Source organism: Parasteatoda tepidariorum, chromosome 3, assembly GCF_982258835.1.
Source record: "Parasteatoda tepidariorum strain Cologne lab strain chromosome 3, Ptep-v5.0, whole genome shotgun sequence".
Lineage (NCBI taxonomy): Eukaryota > Metazoa > Arthropoda > Arachnida > Araneae > Theridiidae > Parasteatoda > Parasteatoda tepidariorum.
In genome coordinates, this window is record NC_141757.1 from 48,123,205 (window position 1) to 48,139,919 (window position 16,715).

The 16,715-nt window shown below is 31.3% G+C and overlaps 1 protein-coding gene across 1 annotated transcript; it reads right to left on the minus strand.

Annotated features, from left to right (window-relative positions):
- Positions 1-757: 757 nt before the first annotated feature.
- LOC139426950 (uncharacterized) lies at positions 758-12,497 on the minus strand. The gene is made up of 4 exons (XM_087160100.1): positions 12,375-12,497; positions 9,605-10,390; positions 2,578-3,456; positions 758-2,545 (listed from the first exon to the last, which is right to left on the minus strand). Exons 1-4 carry the CDS (start codon positions 12,495-12,497, stop codon positions 2,471-2,473), a joined length of 1,863 nt encoding a protein of 620 aa, XP_087016226.1. The 3' UTR covers positions 758-2,470.
- Between the last annotated feature and the right edge of the window lie 4,218 nt (positions 12,498-16,715).

Consider the following 16,715-nt stretch of genomic DNA (forward strand, 5'->3'; position numbering starts at 1 on the left):
GTACTAAGGTTTTTAATAAAGGCCTTTAAATTGTTAGACAGTTTATATTCCGATTTTTTTAACCTTGTTGTTTTCAATGTTCAATTTCTGTCACCTTTTGATGCTTCTTGCTGTCCAATTTCTTAATTTCTAGCTGTCACATAGAAAAAAAATTCCGAATTCCTTGAATAATCGTAGATTTTCTTATTTCTAAAGCAGGAAAAGAAAAAGAATTTGAACAAAACATGCAAGTTTTACGACAATATGATTTTTATCATTTTATTGTTTATAATTGTGTTGCAGTGTTGTACCGATGCACTCACCAGTTCCTTATTATACGTTTATTATCAATGAATTAAGCGATTTTATTATAAGTAAATAATGGAAAATAATTAAAAAAATGGGGGAAAAACTGCCAACAACAATTGTAAATAGCGGCCAACAAGAAGCATAAATTGTTTTATATTTTTTAAATAAAAACTCTATTATAACTTTACTGTTTTATACTACTTACTACATTAGTATTACACTGAAGAGCCTAAGAAACTGGTATAAGCATGCGTTTGTGAAAAACAGGGGTTTGCAAGCAATTAGAATAATGCAAAGCGGGTGGCAATGCGTATGCAAGATAAATAGTGTCTGTCATGCTGTTATTATGGCAGTTTATTAAGATTTAAGCGTATTTGAGCACGGCGTTTTAATCGGTGTACCGAAAATGGGAAACAGTGTCTTTATGGTAGAAATGAATATGGATTTTTGTGTTAGACCATTTCACGAGTATATCTTGATGTCGGGAGTAATAAAATATTCGCCGTCGAGGCGGACGGAAAAAGATCGCGAAATTACAGAATGACAACTGCTGAGCGTAAGAGGCATACAAACATTCCTCAGATGACAATCGTTTTCAAAGATGACTCATCAAAAGGGACCAATGTGTAAAGTATTCAACTGACCAAAATTGATATGGGTTTGCAGTCCCAAAGGCCCACTCGTGTACCATTGTTTGTTAGACAATATAATGCTTTATTTCTCCCCTATACCCATTCACTCCTTTTACCGTGAATGACTGGATTCACGACGTACACGAACAGACGAGTCTCATTTACAATTGTAGAGTCCCGATTATTTACGACGACTAACTCGGAAATGAACTGACGAGTCTTCCTTACAATTGTAGAGTTCCGATGATCCGAGTTCATGTGGGCCACGACTCACTCGATTAACCGAAAAACTCAGTTGAAGCGAAGAGTATAAAAAAAGGAAAGAAAAAGGGTAGGTATAAATGTAATATATTTAGGAAATGCAAAATTTATACGAGTACACCACATACAATTTATATCTTAATTAAAAAGCTTACTTAAAAACACTTAAAGAGCATATTTTACGAGAATTAAAGAGTTCTTACTTAAAAATGTCCTAAATCGTTTTTTGTTTCACATTACTTTGGCGTTTTTCTGCAGCCAATGCTTCATCATTTTTTTAAGGATAACAGGCAGGCGGGCGTCGCCTCTTCTTCTTGTTCTATATATTTAAGAGCACTTTCGATAGCTTTGAGTCCATCTATATGAGGGATTTCTATTTGTTGATTCTCATCTCCACTGTCTTCATCATCTTCACTAGATTCAATATCCTTTTTAACGATCATTTTATCGGTAATCTCGTGTTGATACAATGAAAAAGATAAAGGAGTGATAATGATGGATTTTGTTTTCCTGGGTGTTTGGAAGATAAAATTCAGAATTAGAATTTTTTTTCATAGTTTTAAAAATAAAAAAGGAACTGGAAAAAAAAATCTTGGAATATTTGATAACTCGGTTTAAGCAGAAACTTGGATAATCGGAACTCTTCTATATATCGGGTAGATCTACGTGTTCAAATATGGGAACAATCTCGAGCAATAGTTCCCATATGCCAAAACAGAATTTTTCAAACTGGTAGAGGCTCTACCAAGGTATTAGGTGTCTTCAGGGGGCGTGATATGTCATGTACAATGGCCTATGACATTCATATCCATTGTGAATTTTGACAAACGTGGTTAATTTCAGCAGGATAATTCGGCTCTTCTTACGTCGAGAGTCAATACCGAGTGGCTTCCGGAACACTTTTCTGGTTACAGACACCTCCATTAACACCCTAACTTCCGAGACAAGAACATTCTTGACCTTATTTTGTAAGGTGCTTCTCAGAAGAGATCTCCCCCACTTTATCCTTTGAGGAGGAATGTCTTGTAAGATTCATAATTTAAATTGTCTCTAATGTACTTTCATAGATTAGTCAAGTTTGTGCCACTTCATGTAGCGGCTTTTACGCGTGTTTTTGGGGAGGTCACACGCTGCTAGGCAGGTGTTCCAGGACTTTGAGCTTCTCAGTATTAAAATAGCATATTAATAACATTCATTACAATAACCATAATGTCATTCTGCTTTCCTGAAACATATATAAAATATAGTCTAACGCACATATTTACATTTGATGCAGTCGAAAACGCATGTCAATTTCGTTTGCAGGACAAAAGCTCAAAGTATGCCTTTCGGTACTCGGCACCCATTACAACGTATATTATGGGATTTATCACATTAGATAAATTGATTCCCAAGTACGATAATGCAGTAAGCACAGGTATGTTTGCTTTATTGTCAAACAATTTGATAAGTCCCATTGGAAAATAGCATAGCATGAAACAACAAACATTACTTTTAAAATTTTCATTTCCTTATCGTCAATATGATTTGCTGACTCACCTCTTGCTTGGTTTTCAGAAACATCAAAGTTTTTTAGTTGCTTGGCTAACTTACTGGTGGCCCAAAAAATTCTTGAATAACAAATAGCAAACACAGAAATTGGAAACGCAAAGTAGAGTATGAAAAAAACGATGGTGGCTGAGTTTGAGTCTGGTCTCAAAATGAGGCAAAGTCCACTATTGGGATCATATCCGTAATTTCCAAGAATTCCAAAGAATGGGAAAAGGGTCAGAATTAAGGAACAAATCCACGTAAACGCAATCTGTACAACTACATACTTTGATCTGTACAGGAAACGATACTGTATTGGGTAATGAACACACATATATCTGTTGATTGTAATTGCTACCATTAAAAACACTGATTCCCCACCGACTGAAAATTTCGCCCATGTAATAAAAATGCAAAAGTGGTAGTTGTGGTTCCACTGAGGAGCGATGTAATTTATGAAAGTATAGACGCAAAAAAGACCATCAGCAACGCATAGGGTTATGACAAATGTAGTTGTCGGGCTTCGAAGTTTCTTCGATGATCTCAAGGCAAGAATCGATATAGAATTTCCAAAGATCCCTATCGATGAAATTACAAGAAATACTATCTGTGCAATTCTCCTCTTTTTTTCCATCTCAGAACTGTGTCCTTGAATCGTTACCGAAGTATCATTTGACAATGATTTGTTTTGAAATGCAAACAAGATGTCGTCTTCAAATGAGATATTCATTTTCTTTTGAATTGCCTAAAATTTACAAAAATTTCATGTCAGAATTATTTTCATGAAAAAATCAAAACATTAAAATATTTTAATTATCATAAATATTTCACTAAAGATTGTATGAAATTTAAGTATTGAGAATAGTTTTTGTTGTGAAAATATTACATGCAAAGTTACTGCAATATTCACTTATTTAATTCATTAAACCTTAATTATGCGTAGTACTTCATTAAAAAGGAACTTAAAATATTTTTTTAAAATGCTTAAATGCTACACTTATCTCAAATTCAAAAATGGAGACCAAAAAAATTTTTTAACAGTTTTTAATGTTGAAAATTGACAAATCGGAGAATTTCAGAAGCTTTTTATAATTTAACTACAACGTCTTGTTGAAAAATAGGTATTGTCGTTGTGAACTGAGGATCAATAGCATCGTACTAAGCCATATAAGATGAAAATTCAGGTAATTTAAATTTTTAGTAGTAGTAGTTGCAAAACTTTAAATACGTCACACTAAAGCTGCCCACTGGGCTACTGTCGACTGTCAGAGAAATATCCCAGAGGATGATCAGAATACATACCATGACAGTTCTGATATTTGCAGACACGATGACGCCCCTGCTTTCATAGCCTTACGAAATGCACGCGAAGTAAAGCATTTTACGATAGAGAGATTTAACAAGGACCGATACCACGCACCATTGGCTCCTTCGTAGACTGATCAAAGTGCTCACCCACCCACTCACTGACCACAGTTAATGATACTTGACTTTATTGATCTACTGGGAACCACGTTTTATGATCCACTATGGGACCTTTTCTTATAAGAGAAATACTACTGAAATAAATAAATGACCAACAGGACTCAAATTCTTAATTCATTTATCAACTGAGAATAATTTTTGTTTTATTGTGATTTTATGTATATTAATTTTTTTTATTTATTGTTGCATAAATTTCTTTTATGTTTAAAGAAATGAATTTGCACATTTAAATGCTATTAATCTATCGTCATAATTACGCAAAATGTACGATACTGTCTATTGTTAAAATTGCACATTCGAAATCTTGGTGAGATGCTGACGATGTGCTTAATGTTAAGATAATATTAGGAATTACGTATTTACAGTGTAAATAGTTTTATACCACTTGACTTGAAGAATTTCTTTGTTATTAATTCGAAGTTAGGTGTAGGTTTTTAAATGATAAAAATGTTTATAGTTTAGTTAACTTTTAAACCTTGATGATAATTAATTGAGAATTTGCTGACGATTTGCCTTCTTACTCATACAGTTAGGCCGGGATAGCCTGGTCGGTAGGGAGCTCATGTCCGAAAATTCGTGGGTTCGAACCCAGCCGGCCGAAGACTCCCCGTCTAGTAAAGTTACTGATGCACGTTAAATCTATCGAGCCGTAAAAGTCCTTCATGTTCCCATAGCAAATCAACATCTCTGGGGGTACTGGATTGGAGATCGATCATTCTCTGATTCAGGTAAAAATTACGATCTGTGGATGAATGAATGGATGTATGAATGGGTCACACCCTATAAACGGGTGTGACGTATGGTGTGGCAGAAGTCGAATTCTTGGCCATAGATGGCGCCACTGGAAAACAAGAACAATCGCACCCCCTCTGCCTAAACAGGCATACTTCAACAACAACACTCATACAGTTACTTCTTCACTTGTTATAAAGAAGCGAATGTGATCATTTTTTTTTAAAGTTTGTCAAAAAATCATACTTAAATTAAGGTTATCATACTTACTTACAATACTTAAATTACTAAACTAAATTTTACTTAAATTGCATTAATAATTTAATTCTTAATTCACGTAGTATTTTTTTAAAATAATACTGATATTAACCTACATTCCGGTTTATATGTGGAATTAAAAATCGTTCAGTTTTCCGTAATATCTTTTTTTAAAGGAAAGAGTTGGGTTTTTTTCCACATTAGCCCCACTACACGAGACTAGCGTGAACAAACTTGATAACCCCCAATCATTTATCACTCTCAAGAAGGTTTATCTATATCCAGCATGAAATAAATTTTAATCTAAGAAGCAATCTTGTCCAATTAATCTATTTCAAACTTATTGGGGAATAAATATTGACATATTTAAATTAAAATACTAATTTCTAATAGAGCAGTTCACCGGTATTAAGAAAGACATTTTCAACCCAAATCCAGACAACATTTATAAACCAAGATTATTCAGTTTAATTTGCTTGGAAAATATTTTAAACTTTTTTTATGCTGTCGAAAAGTTTGACACGTCAGCATAAAACGTATATTGAAATGCATTTCCGATAGTTGTGCTAGTTACTGGAATTAGAAGTTTAGTAACTATTTCTTCTTTTAAGATTTGGTAAATGTCTTTTTCCATGGAAAAAAAGAAAGATTCATGATTAGAAGAACAGCGTCAATTTTTTTTTAAGAACTGAAGATCATAATCTTATCTTTGAGAAAGGATTGATGCATCTTAGGTACTAGATATTGAAAACGTGTTTTTCCGGTCACCATGTAATTTAAACAAAATTGCATACAAAAGAAAAAGATAATTAAATTTTGCATAAAACCACAAATAAAATTTCTATGCCTAAATTTTTAATGAAATTTGTTCCTTAGAAACAAACTAAAATGTACAAAATATTAAAAATAACTCGTCAAAACCACCATTTGTCATACGAACAATCTCTAACATTTTTATTGTTCATTGTAAAATTAAATAATCTCCCTGTAATGGAATTTTGAGAAAAACGAGCTTTTGAAAATGAAAACCAATACAAGAATTCAGATAGTGCTGCGCAGATATTGGAGTTGCACCGTTTTTATAACGAAAGATGTGACTAAACTTGGTACATATTAACACAAAATGCATATTTTGAAAATATAGAGTTACACCCCTTTTACTATTAGCAGCGCATTTACTTCTGGATAAATGTATTTGATAATAAAACTGTACAAATTTTAACAAATATTCACTTATAAGCTATAATATCCCAGTTTATTTTAAAGAATAACATTAAAAGTACTTACCAGAAACAATAGAATCTCTGAAAACAACGCGATTGCCTTTTGCGATGTATTTTTAGATAGCTTATTTCCGCTGCATTGATAAGGACATAACCAATTTTACGTTGCATTAATTTCAATAACCAGTTTTAACTTGATGATGATATGACCCCAAAGATCACCACGCGAGATGCACGCTATTTTTCTCAATGGAACAATGTAAACTACTCACTAAAGAGAAGAAGGGGTCGCTCGCTGGTGTCTGTTTTAGTTTACTGTATGATAAAAATAAATATGTTTTAATTTTTTTCTTTAATTTTATTTAATTATCCATATTGAATTATATTCTTTTAACGAACCTAAAAAAACAACCCCTTTAAGTTTTCGTTAAAAATATTTTAAAAATTGATTAATATAATGGTTTTGCGATGAAGTTGAGGTGATTTTAATTATAGACTATGCCAACCTTCATCTATCAAGCGGTACCTCACGGCAGATTCAAGTTAACATGTATTATATACCAGTGATTCGGTATTTAATATTTGTAGTGGTAGTTACGTCACATTACTCCCCTTCTAGAATTTTATCTGTGATAAAATTCGATGAATGAACACCACTAGTTGAATCATGCTGTTTATTTATTTATTTAAATTTTGCTCATTATATTTTTTCTTCATTTTTTTTAGTTTATAGCATTTTGCTCCTTTTTTTCTTTCTTTTTTTTGTTATTGCATTTTGCTCATTTTTTCTTCGTCTTTTTTATTCCTTTTTTTTTTTGTTTATAGCCTTTTGCTCGTTATTTTATTTTATTTTTTCAGTATTGTTTATTACCGGGAGACTTTATTTACTTCACCGAATTTTTTTTTCTTTGAGCAGTTTATATTAAGCTAATCAGCTGTTTAATCTGGACCATCCATCATGTTAGCGTGTTCAGATCACGTCCGCAGGTCACCATTGAGGAGATTTATTTATCGATATTGGCTTGTTCCTATCATTTCCGGGATTTTTATTATAGACTATGCCAACCTTCATCTATCAAAAGGTACCTCAAGATAGATTCAAGTTAACATGCCTTATATAGGATTCAATTATCGACTATGTCAACCTTCATCTATCGAAAGGTACCTCTTGATAGAATCAAGTTAACATGCCTTATATACTAGTGATTCGGTATTTAATATTTATAGTTACGACACAATGTGATTTTACTTGAAATTGAGACTACTATTTGTAAAGGTATATCATTCTAATTTAGAAAATAAATAGCTTCAAATGTGTTACATCTGTAACCAATACATATTTCTTACATTGGAAGTTGAATGAGGCTACTGTAGACATGTCCCCTCTAGCCCCACAACCGTGTGTTGATACAAACCACGCGAAGACAACAGTTTGTTTATGAATAATGCTGGTTAATTGAAACTATTCAGAAAGCAAAAATTAATATCAAAATAGGTAAAAAACAGTATCCTATCTATTAGAATCCTATCTAAAGTGTTTTACTACCGAGACAAGTTCTTAAATTGGAGAATAAATTACTATTTGTGATTTAAGGTAAATTGGAATACGTTAGTATTTTAAGATTTTAAGATTTCAAAATGTATGATTAAAGAAAATTTATAAGTTTCAGTTTACTTTCGATTTAAGCCTATTAATTTCTTTGTTTAAAATTTCGAATTAATTTCTTTGCTGCCGTTTTCAAATACTTATTGGGTGTTTGTTTTCAATTCCTAAATATATGTTATTTCACTATAATCACATTCTCTTTGGATTCTCTTCATTTTTATTGTAATGCATGCCAATCAGCAATTGCAATCGATGTTATTTTTTACTTTTTATTTTCCAATTTGGATAGACTGATTTTGAAAAGTAATGAATTTATTCAATATTTTTTCAACACTTTAGAATTTCTATTTTCGTTAAATTCATGAACTTTTGTTCAGTTAAAATTAAAATATTTTAGATTTTATTGTAATTCATATATATATATATATATATATATATAAATATCTCGACTTCTTTCCCATAATAAGTTCACTCCCCATTTCCAAAAAAAAATCGAATAATTATTAATCACAACCTATTATTAAAATACAAAAAGCAAATGAATTAACACATATTATTAAAGTACTGCAACGAGCCGTTATTATTTTTAATTATTTATTAATATATTGCAAAGAGAATAACACGAAGCTTCTCTTTTCTCACTATCTTTCTAACAGGTATCTCAAAGAGATATCATTAATTGAAAAGAATTTCAAATATCGTAAAATATGGAATGGTAGAGTAATATATAAAATTTAATAAGACACGCAGACAACTACAGTTTAAAGAGTATGTAAATTACATTCATAACATTTCTGTTACATTAAATTATAAAAAATTGGACATTGATAGAGAATAACACAAAACTTTCTTTTTCTCAATATCTTTCTAACACGTATCTCAAGGAGATATCATTAATTGAAAAGAACTTCAAATATCTTAAAATATGGAATGATAGAGTAATATATAAAATTCAATAAGACACGCAAACAACTACAGTTTAAAAAATATGTAAATTGCATTCATAAAATTTCTGTTACATTAAATTATAAAAAATTGTACATTAATAGAGAATAACACAATGTTTTTTTTCTCAATATCTTTCTAACATATATATCTCAAATAGATGTCATTAATTGAAAATAATTTTAAATATCGTAAAATATGGAATGATTGAGTAATATATAAAAGTCAATAAGACACGCAAACAACTACAGTTTTAAAAATAAGTAAATTACATTCATAATTCTGTTGCATTAAAATAAAAAATTGTACATTAATAGTATTTTTGTTAATAATTGAAAATTCATTGTTTTTACAGATAAGGTAAAAATGGAATAAAATTTGTACCAAAATTAAGCTCTTATATTTGAACCGGAAGTAGTCGACAGCCGCTGCTGAATTCGTTTGCAGGAAAATAGTTCTAAATATGCCTTCCTGTATTCAGCACCCATCAAAACGTATATTATAGGATTAATCACGTTTGATAGGTTGATACCCAAGTATGATAGAGCAGTAAGCGCAGGGATGTTTGCTTTATTGTCAAACAACTTGACAAGTCCCATTGGAAGAAAGCAAATCACGAAACTAATCGAAATGGTAAACATCACTTTCAAAATTTTCATCTCTTCAGCATCAACGTGATTTGAAGATCCGTCACAGGCTGGATTCACTGAAACGTCAAAACTTCTTAATTGCTTGGATAACTTATAAGTGGACCAGTAAATTCTTGAGTAACAAATCGCAAAGACAGTAATTGGAAGCGCAAAAAAGGTTGTGAAAAAAGAAATTTTGGCCGAATTCGAGTTTGGTCGCAAAAGGATACAAAGTCCGCTTTTTGGATGATATCCATATCTCCCAAAATATCCAAAGAATGGCAAAATGGTGAAGGTTAAAGCACACATCCACGTAAAGGTTATCTGACCAGCTACGTATTTTGATCTGTACATCGAGCGGTACCGTTTTGGGTAATAAACACACATATATCTGTTGATTGTAATTGCTACTAGTAGAAACACTGTCTCGGTACCGACTAATGCTTTGGCTGCTGTAATCAAAACGCAAAAGTAGTGATTATGGTTCCACTCAGGCATGGTGTAATTAATAAAGGTGATGACACAAAAAAGACCATCAGCAATGCAGAGGGTTATGACAAATGTCGTTGTTGGACTTCGTAGTTTCTTGTATGATGCCATAGCAAGTATTGATACCGAATTTCCAAAAATTCCTATGCATGAAATAATAAGAAACGCTATTTGTGCAATTCTTCGCTTCCGTTCCATCTCAGAACTGTCATGCTCATTATTTATGTCCAAAGTCTCATTTGTCAGTGATTTGTTTAAGAAAAGAAACAGAATGCTGCCGACAAATGTAGTATTCATTTTCCTTTGTATAACCTAAAATATGGACAAAATTTACATGTAAATACATAAACCTGAAAACATATCTGATTTTCTAAAATTTGCAAACCTTACATGAGAATACTTTTTGTTAAAAAAATCAAAACAATAAAGTTTTTTTTGCATAAATAAGCTTCTATCTAATACTAAGCTACATTATCGTTGTTTTAAATGTAAAATTTAGAAGAAAAAAGTTGCTATTAGTCAATTTTGAACTTAAATTCAACTATCTAATGGTGTGCCTTTTTTACAATCATTTTAGAATAGGAAAAACAAGTTTTTGCTAGATTTAATTTTTCTTTTCCTTTGCTTGCTGGATGAAATACTTTTTTTATTTTTTGAAGTTAAGTTTATCTCAAAAATGGAATATTAATTCCTAATTTAAACATAGAATATACCTTTTCTAACTATTCTGTGTATCCATTAAAACACATGATATCAGTCCATCACTAGTTTACCCCTCAGTGAGGTTCAATTGGAATTTTCAATTAGAATGAAGAGTCACTACGTAATTGCAAGACAGTACATGGATTTAAAAAGAATAAAAGACTTACAGAAAAAATTATTTGTTTTCTCCTTATAAGACAGGATGTATCATGAAAATAATGCATTGGATCCGTGGTGGGTCAGAGGATTGAGCCCTCACCTCTCAATTAGAATTAGGTGACCCAGGCTCGAATCCCAGCAATGACTGGTCGATACCAATTCTCCACCTGGCTCGTACCGACTACAGTGCTGACATAAAATAGCCTCAGTGGTAGACGTATCATGGGTTAAAGTCAGGTTAACCGTTAGAGGTTTTCATGGGTTTCCTCACCGTGTAACTCAGATGCGAGTTAGCGGGAAATTGAGTCTGCTGCTCAACGATGATTATAAATAATTATCATTTGAAATACAGAACGAAATATCTAGTACTTCAGATAATTCTTGCGTAGTTTGATTTTTTTTATTTTTTTTTATAATATCCCTCTTGCCCTTCTTCGAAATTTGGAGAAAATATGATTATGATCCTAACAGTGGACTTAACATAATTTTGAGACAAAAAGGAACATAAGCATTTTGTTTTATATCTTTCTTCGCGTTTCCAGTGATTGTCCTTGCGATTTGTTATCTAAGAATTTTTTGGGTCGCTTCAGAAGCTGCTAAACAAGTAAAGGAATTTCTGTAACTGCAACGCGGCAAAATTAAATGCCGTAGCAACTTAATCAGGTGATTGGATTCAGAGGGGCGATAATTCTTGTCAATAATAAAAATATTAAAATTTAAAAGTAATGTTAGTCATCGTGGCTGCTTTTACTATTTGTTATTTCCCAATGATGCTTATCAATTTTTTTGGCAATAATGTTCAAAATTGGCTGTTCAACGATTGTTGTAAAATATAAAATAAAACGTAAAGCTTTGTATAATATTAAATCTATCTTTCATCAAGGAATAAAAATTCATGATTTTTTGAAAAATTCTAAAATGAGACTTCGTAGAAAAACCTTCCAGCATGGCAGCTGGCCCTGCAGATTATTTTATATCTCATATTTCAAAAATAAAAATTATCATAGCATCTGAATATAATTTTTTTCATCACAAATTTAGAGAATAAGCTTAAAGTATGAAGGAGAAGTTAGAGAGGAAAAACAGTTGATTAATTTTTCGGTTCAATTCAATTAATATTAGTTTTAGATCCTTAAAAAATTGATTCCCAATCTTCAGATACATAAGCAATAGAAAAGTGATAATTTAAAAAAAATTGTAAATAATGTTCCTTAACTATCAGGAATCACGAAAAATAAAGAATTTAAAAAACAAGAAATATATAATCGATAAATTCTCAATTTCCGAAAATTCTAATTACGTATAGGTACTTATTCCATCGTTTAAATTTCGATTATTTTATTAAACCATTTATTTCAAAGTGCAGGAAATTTTTAATTAAAATTTTTTTTTTCAGTTTAAAAATTTTTTTTTCGTGCGATTAATTTTTTTTTACATTATGTGCTCTAAATTTGCTACCATGGCCGTTAAAAGATGGAATATTGACTACAGTTGGATGATGTGAGCTAATTTTGCTTGCACATATGTTGCATTTAGCCAATGCTAGTCTCTGAGCCATAGTGGCTGCGGGGATAGAGCTTTCTAATTTGGGTGCGGATCCCAGCAATGGTTGGTAGATACGAATTCCGTACAGCTAAATTATAACTTTATTTAATCATGAAAAGAGTTTATTGCTCGTTATATCAGCTAAGCTCAATGATCAACGTGATCGTTGTAGCTACGGCATCAAATTAACCTTTTTAAAATTGTCTGAAACTGGGTGTTTAATTTTCGCACATGATTACGCTTTGAAACGTATTTCAATAAAACTAAGTAATTCAAAATCAACGGTAACTGAATTAAAAATAAAAACTAATTACGCAATAAGAAGCAAAATTGATGGCACTTATTCGCTTCGTGAAACCGCGTAAACTTGTCGTATTGCTTCTAATGGTGCTTTATTAGTTTTGATAATACTTTCTGCTGGTATTGTGGTAATGGGTGCAGTTTTAATAAGTTTTTAAAAAAGGTAGGTGGCCAGGCATTTTTGAATTGGAAGATGCCATCTGGTTGAGGCTGTAATTGGTTTTCTTGGAGACATTGGCAAAAATATCATGCAAAATTACGGCAAAATAGTACTGGAACTATGGGTGCAGTATCCGTAAAATCCATTTTAACAGTAAAATTTTATACCATAAGTTTTACAGTTACATTTCTTTAATTACCGCAGTTCAGTGTTTTTTCAGTAAATATTGCAGTTTATAAAAAAAATACTCTTTATCAGATTTTTTGTTCCGTCAAGTTTCAAGGTGAAAAATACTTTCACCCAATTTTACCGTAATTTCCTCCTGGATTTTTTAGAGTGTATAAACTATTGAGTACGAATAAATTTGAATTTCGATACGAAATTTCCAAAAACCTATTGATAAATAGTATATTAATTAAACTAAGTAATTTGCAATTTTCATTTATCGATACATTTTTTATAGTTGCGAAGAAAACATTGTAACTAATCCAAGTATCACAAAGAAGAAAGTGTTATAACTAGACATTTCTTACAATAAGATAAAACATTAATTGAAACTAAAGAGTAATTGCAAGCATTTTTTTTTTCTAAAGTATATTTTATACAGTTGTCCAGTTTTAACAGTGCGCCCATGGTCTGATTCATTCTTTAACCAGTTAATTCAAAGAAAAGTCATTTTTTTAGTTATTTATACTTTAATTTCTTCAAAATATCATTTACAGTATAATAAATTTTACATTCTTAAATGAATTTAACAAAAATATTGGTTTTTCTACAGCCATAAGTGGCACAGTAAGAAAATAGTGTTTGACATCTTCTTTTATTAAAAACGACTTCAATTTCTTTTATTTAAAAACTGTTTTTTATTATAAGTGTACAAACATCTTCATCCTAAAAAGCATAAATGACTAATTTAATATTTGTTTCTTTAATTTATGAACTAACAGTTAAAAATGTAATATACCTTCGGTTCAAAAAAAGTAAGAAAACCAAATCCCTTTACCCTGAGATATTGAATAATAATAAGCATGAATAAAGTGAAGTCTGTAGCTCTTTCTACATTTGTGTCAGTTGAGGTGAGTGAGACAACTTTTTGTTTTAGCTATAATTTACTTATCCAACTTATGAGCATTTAATTTTTGCGTTAGTTAACTAACGTAAAGCTAGGATCTACAGCTACACTCCATGTTTACATGTCTGTAACATTTCTAACTCATGTAAATTAAAGACAAAAAAAGTTTAGGCGACGATTAAAATTGTGTCTACCGTTAAGAGTAAAAAAAGAAAACAAAATATTTTTTTTAGAAACAGAATAAATTTGACTCCTGTTATGCATTTTACAGATATCAATATTTTTTACCAACATATGTAATTCTATAATTTCTTAAGATAAATGCAGACGTTTTTAAAGCAGGAATAGAAGATTTTTGAAAATTAAAATTATTAAAGAATTTTACTCCTAGTCTATCCTTGGGAATATTAAAAAAAAAAATTCTTTGGGGGAAATTTGGTGGTCTTTGTTGCCCTATACAGTATAATGCTAAATTAATGGCAGCAACTGATCACGTGTGATAAAATAAAACAATTGGTATTAAAAATTGTTTATCAGTCGCCATCCGTTCGCCACTTTTTCATCGAAAATGCAATCCATGTAAATTATTTCCGTTTTTTTTAATAAATATGAAATTATTATAAACATTTTACAATATTCAGAAAATTATTTTATTTCACGCTCGTTTCTTAAAATTTTTCTTAATTTTAAATGTGACTCATATTATATGAAATGCTTCAAAAGATATGCCTTAAGGTCTGGTTTCTTAGGACAAGCGCCTTATCTGGGCGTCAGCGGGACGTCAACGTCACGCTGACGCCAACAAAATACTGGTTTGTTAGCTCAAGGCCTGGTTTCTTAGAACTAACGCTTTATCTGGGCGTCAGCGGAAAGTTGACGTAGATCTGACGCCAAAAAAATACTTTTTTGTTAGCTCAGCGTGAGCAGTCGGTCCAACGCAGACATTATCTCTCATTGCGCATGCGTTAATAACGTAAACAAATATTTATTTTGAATTTGTATTGATTTTGTTATTGTCGACCAGTGTTTTAGAGAACAAATAATGACTTTGTCCAAGAAAAAACACATTATAGCTGAGCTAAATGAAGAGTGCTATGTTTAAAGAAGAAGCTATGTTTAATGTCAAAATCAAAATCTTGGCTGATTTCAATGTGCAACAGGATGTTGTCCGCCATTGCTTCTGTGGTTAACGTCACGTTGTAATCAAACTGCAGTTGAGTTGGACGGTAATTGTAGTTCAAGATGAGCGTTCGATGACGTATACTATCAAACTCACAAATGGACCAATCAGAGGTTAGCGCTGATTTCCAGCTGACGGCGTCCTGTCCTAAGAAACCAGGCCTTTACATTGTTAATATCAACAGTTTTTTTTAATCGCTTAAAATTTTGAATTTAAAAGAAAATAACCACACGTTTTAAGAAGTAGCCACTGTTAAAAATGACCACTGACCAATTTCAAAATTTTCTAATTTTGCCTTTTACTGAGCAGGAAGCAACAATGAGTTTAATTATTCAGAAAAAAAAATTAAATGGAAATATTATCAATACCATTTGAGATTGTATTGAGAGAAAAAATTAAAGTTAGTTAAAATTAAGATTTTTTTTTTATTTACGTTTTGAAAAGTACAAATTGATGATGAAACTATTAGAATTATGTAAAATAAATTTACCTTAAAAGTCTAAACAGCTTTGAAATGTGTGATCTAAAACTCCTCTAAAGCAAGGAACATTGACATTGTCAGAAGGTTTACAATCAAAACTCTAAATAGTGTTTCTAAAATTAGCGTGTCAAAATTATGTAGAAAATTGCTAACGTTATCCTGTCAGCTTATAAGTGACTCCGGATGACGGTATTTACTCTTGTGCAAGCAAAAATCCGTTAAATATGGATTCTTTTTTTGGATTCTTGCTCATTGTGAAATAAAAAGATGACATTGAGAATTCATGTTGGTGCAGATAGCGGATATCGACCTTTTTTCAGCTTGTTTTCAAATTCACACCGCTTATTTACATAAAAATCGTTATTACTATCTTTTTCAGTGATTTTTTAAATTATAAATTGTATAGCAATTACGTAATTTAGCATCCATTAATAAATATCTTACTACAAATCATTTATTTGAATATTGTTCGCAAACGCATTGCCTAGGAATGCAAAAAATGCACCTCTAAATTGTACGATTTTTTTTTACAATAAAGGTGCAGGGTTTTCCTTTCTCTCTCCAAAACGTTTTATTTGCGCATGATACATATAACGCGTCACCCTGTAAAGCATTTAAGCTATTGTTCGTCATCACTGTCAATGGCCAAACACTGGTTATTTACGCAAATGCAATATTAGTCAGAAGGTGTACTTCAATAGCATTTGAGTGTAGTTAAAATTTTATCAAAATAGCATAGACTATAGCATGCGACACATTGCAAAACCTCAAAAAAATGACGAATATACCAAATATGGTGTTTTGATGAGCTTGACTTCTTACCGTAAAGAGATTTACCCCTTTTGAGATGAAGCACTGATAAGTTCATCATTCGATGAGGTTGACACTACACTCTAAAAACTGTACCGCTGATTTCAGAGGCACATTTGGATCGTTTGTGCCTCTGAATTTTAAGGGCACAACGTGCCTTTAAAAATGAAAGGCACAATGTACCTCTGATTTCAGAGGCACATTTGGATCGTTTGTGCCTCTGAATTT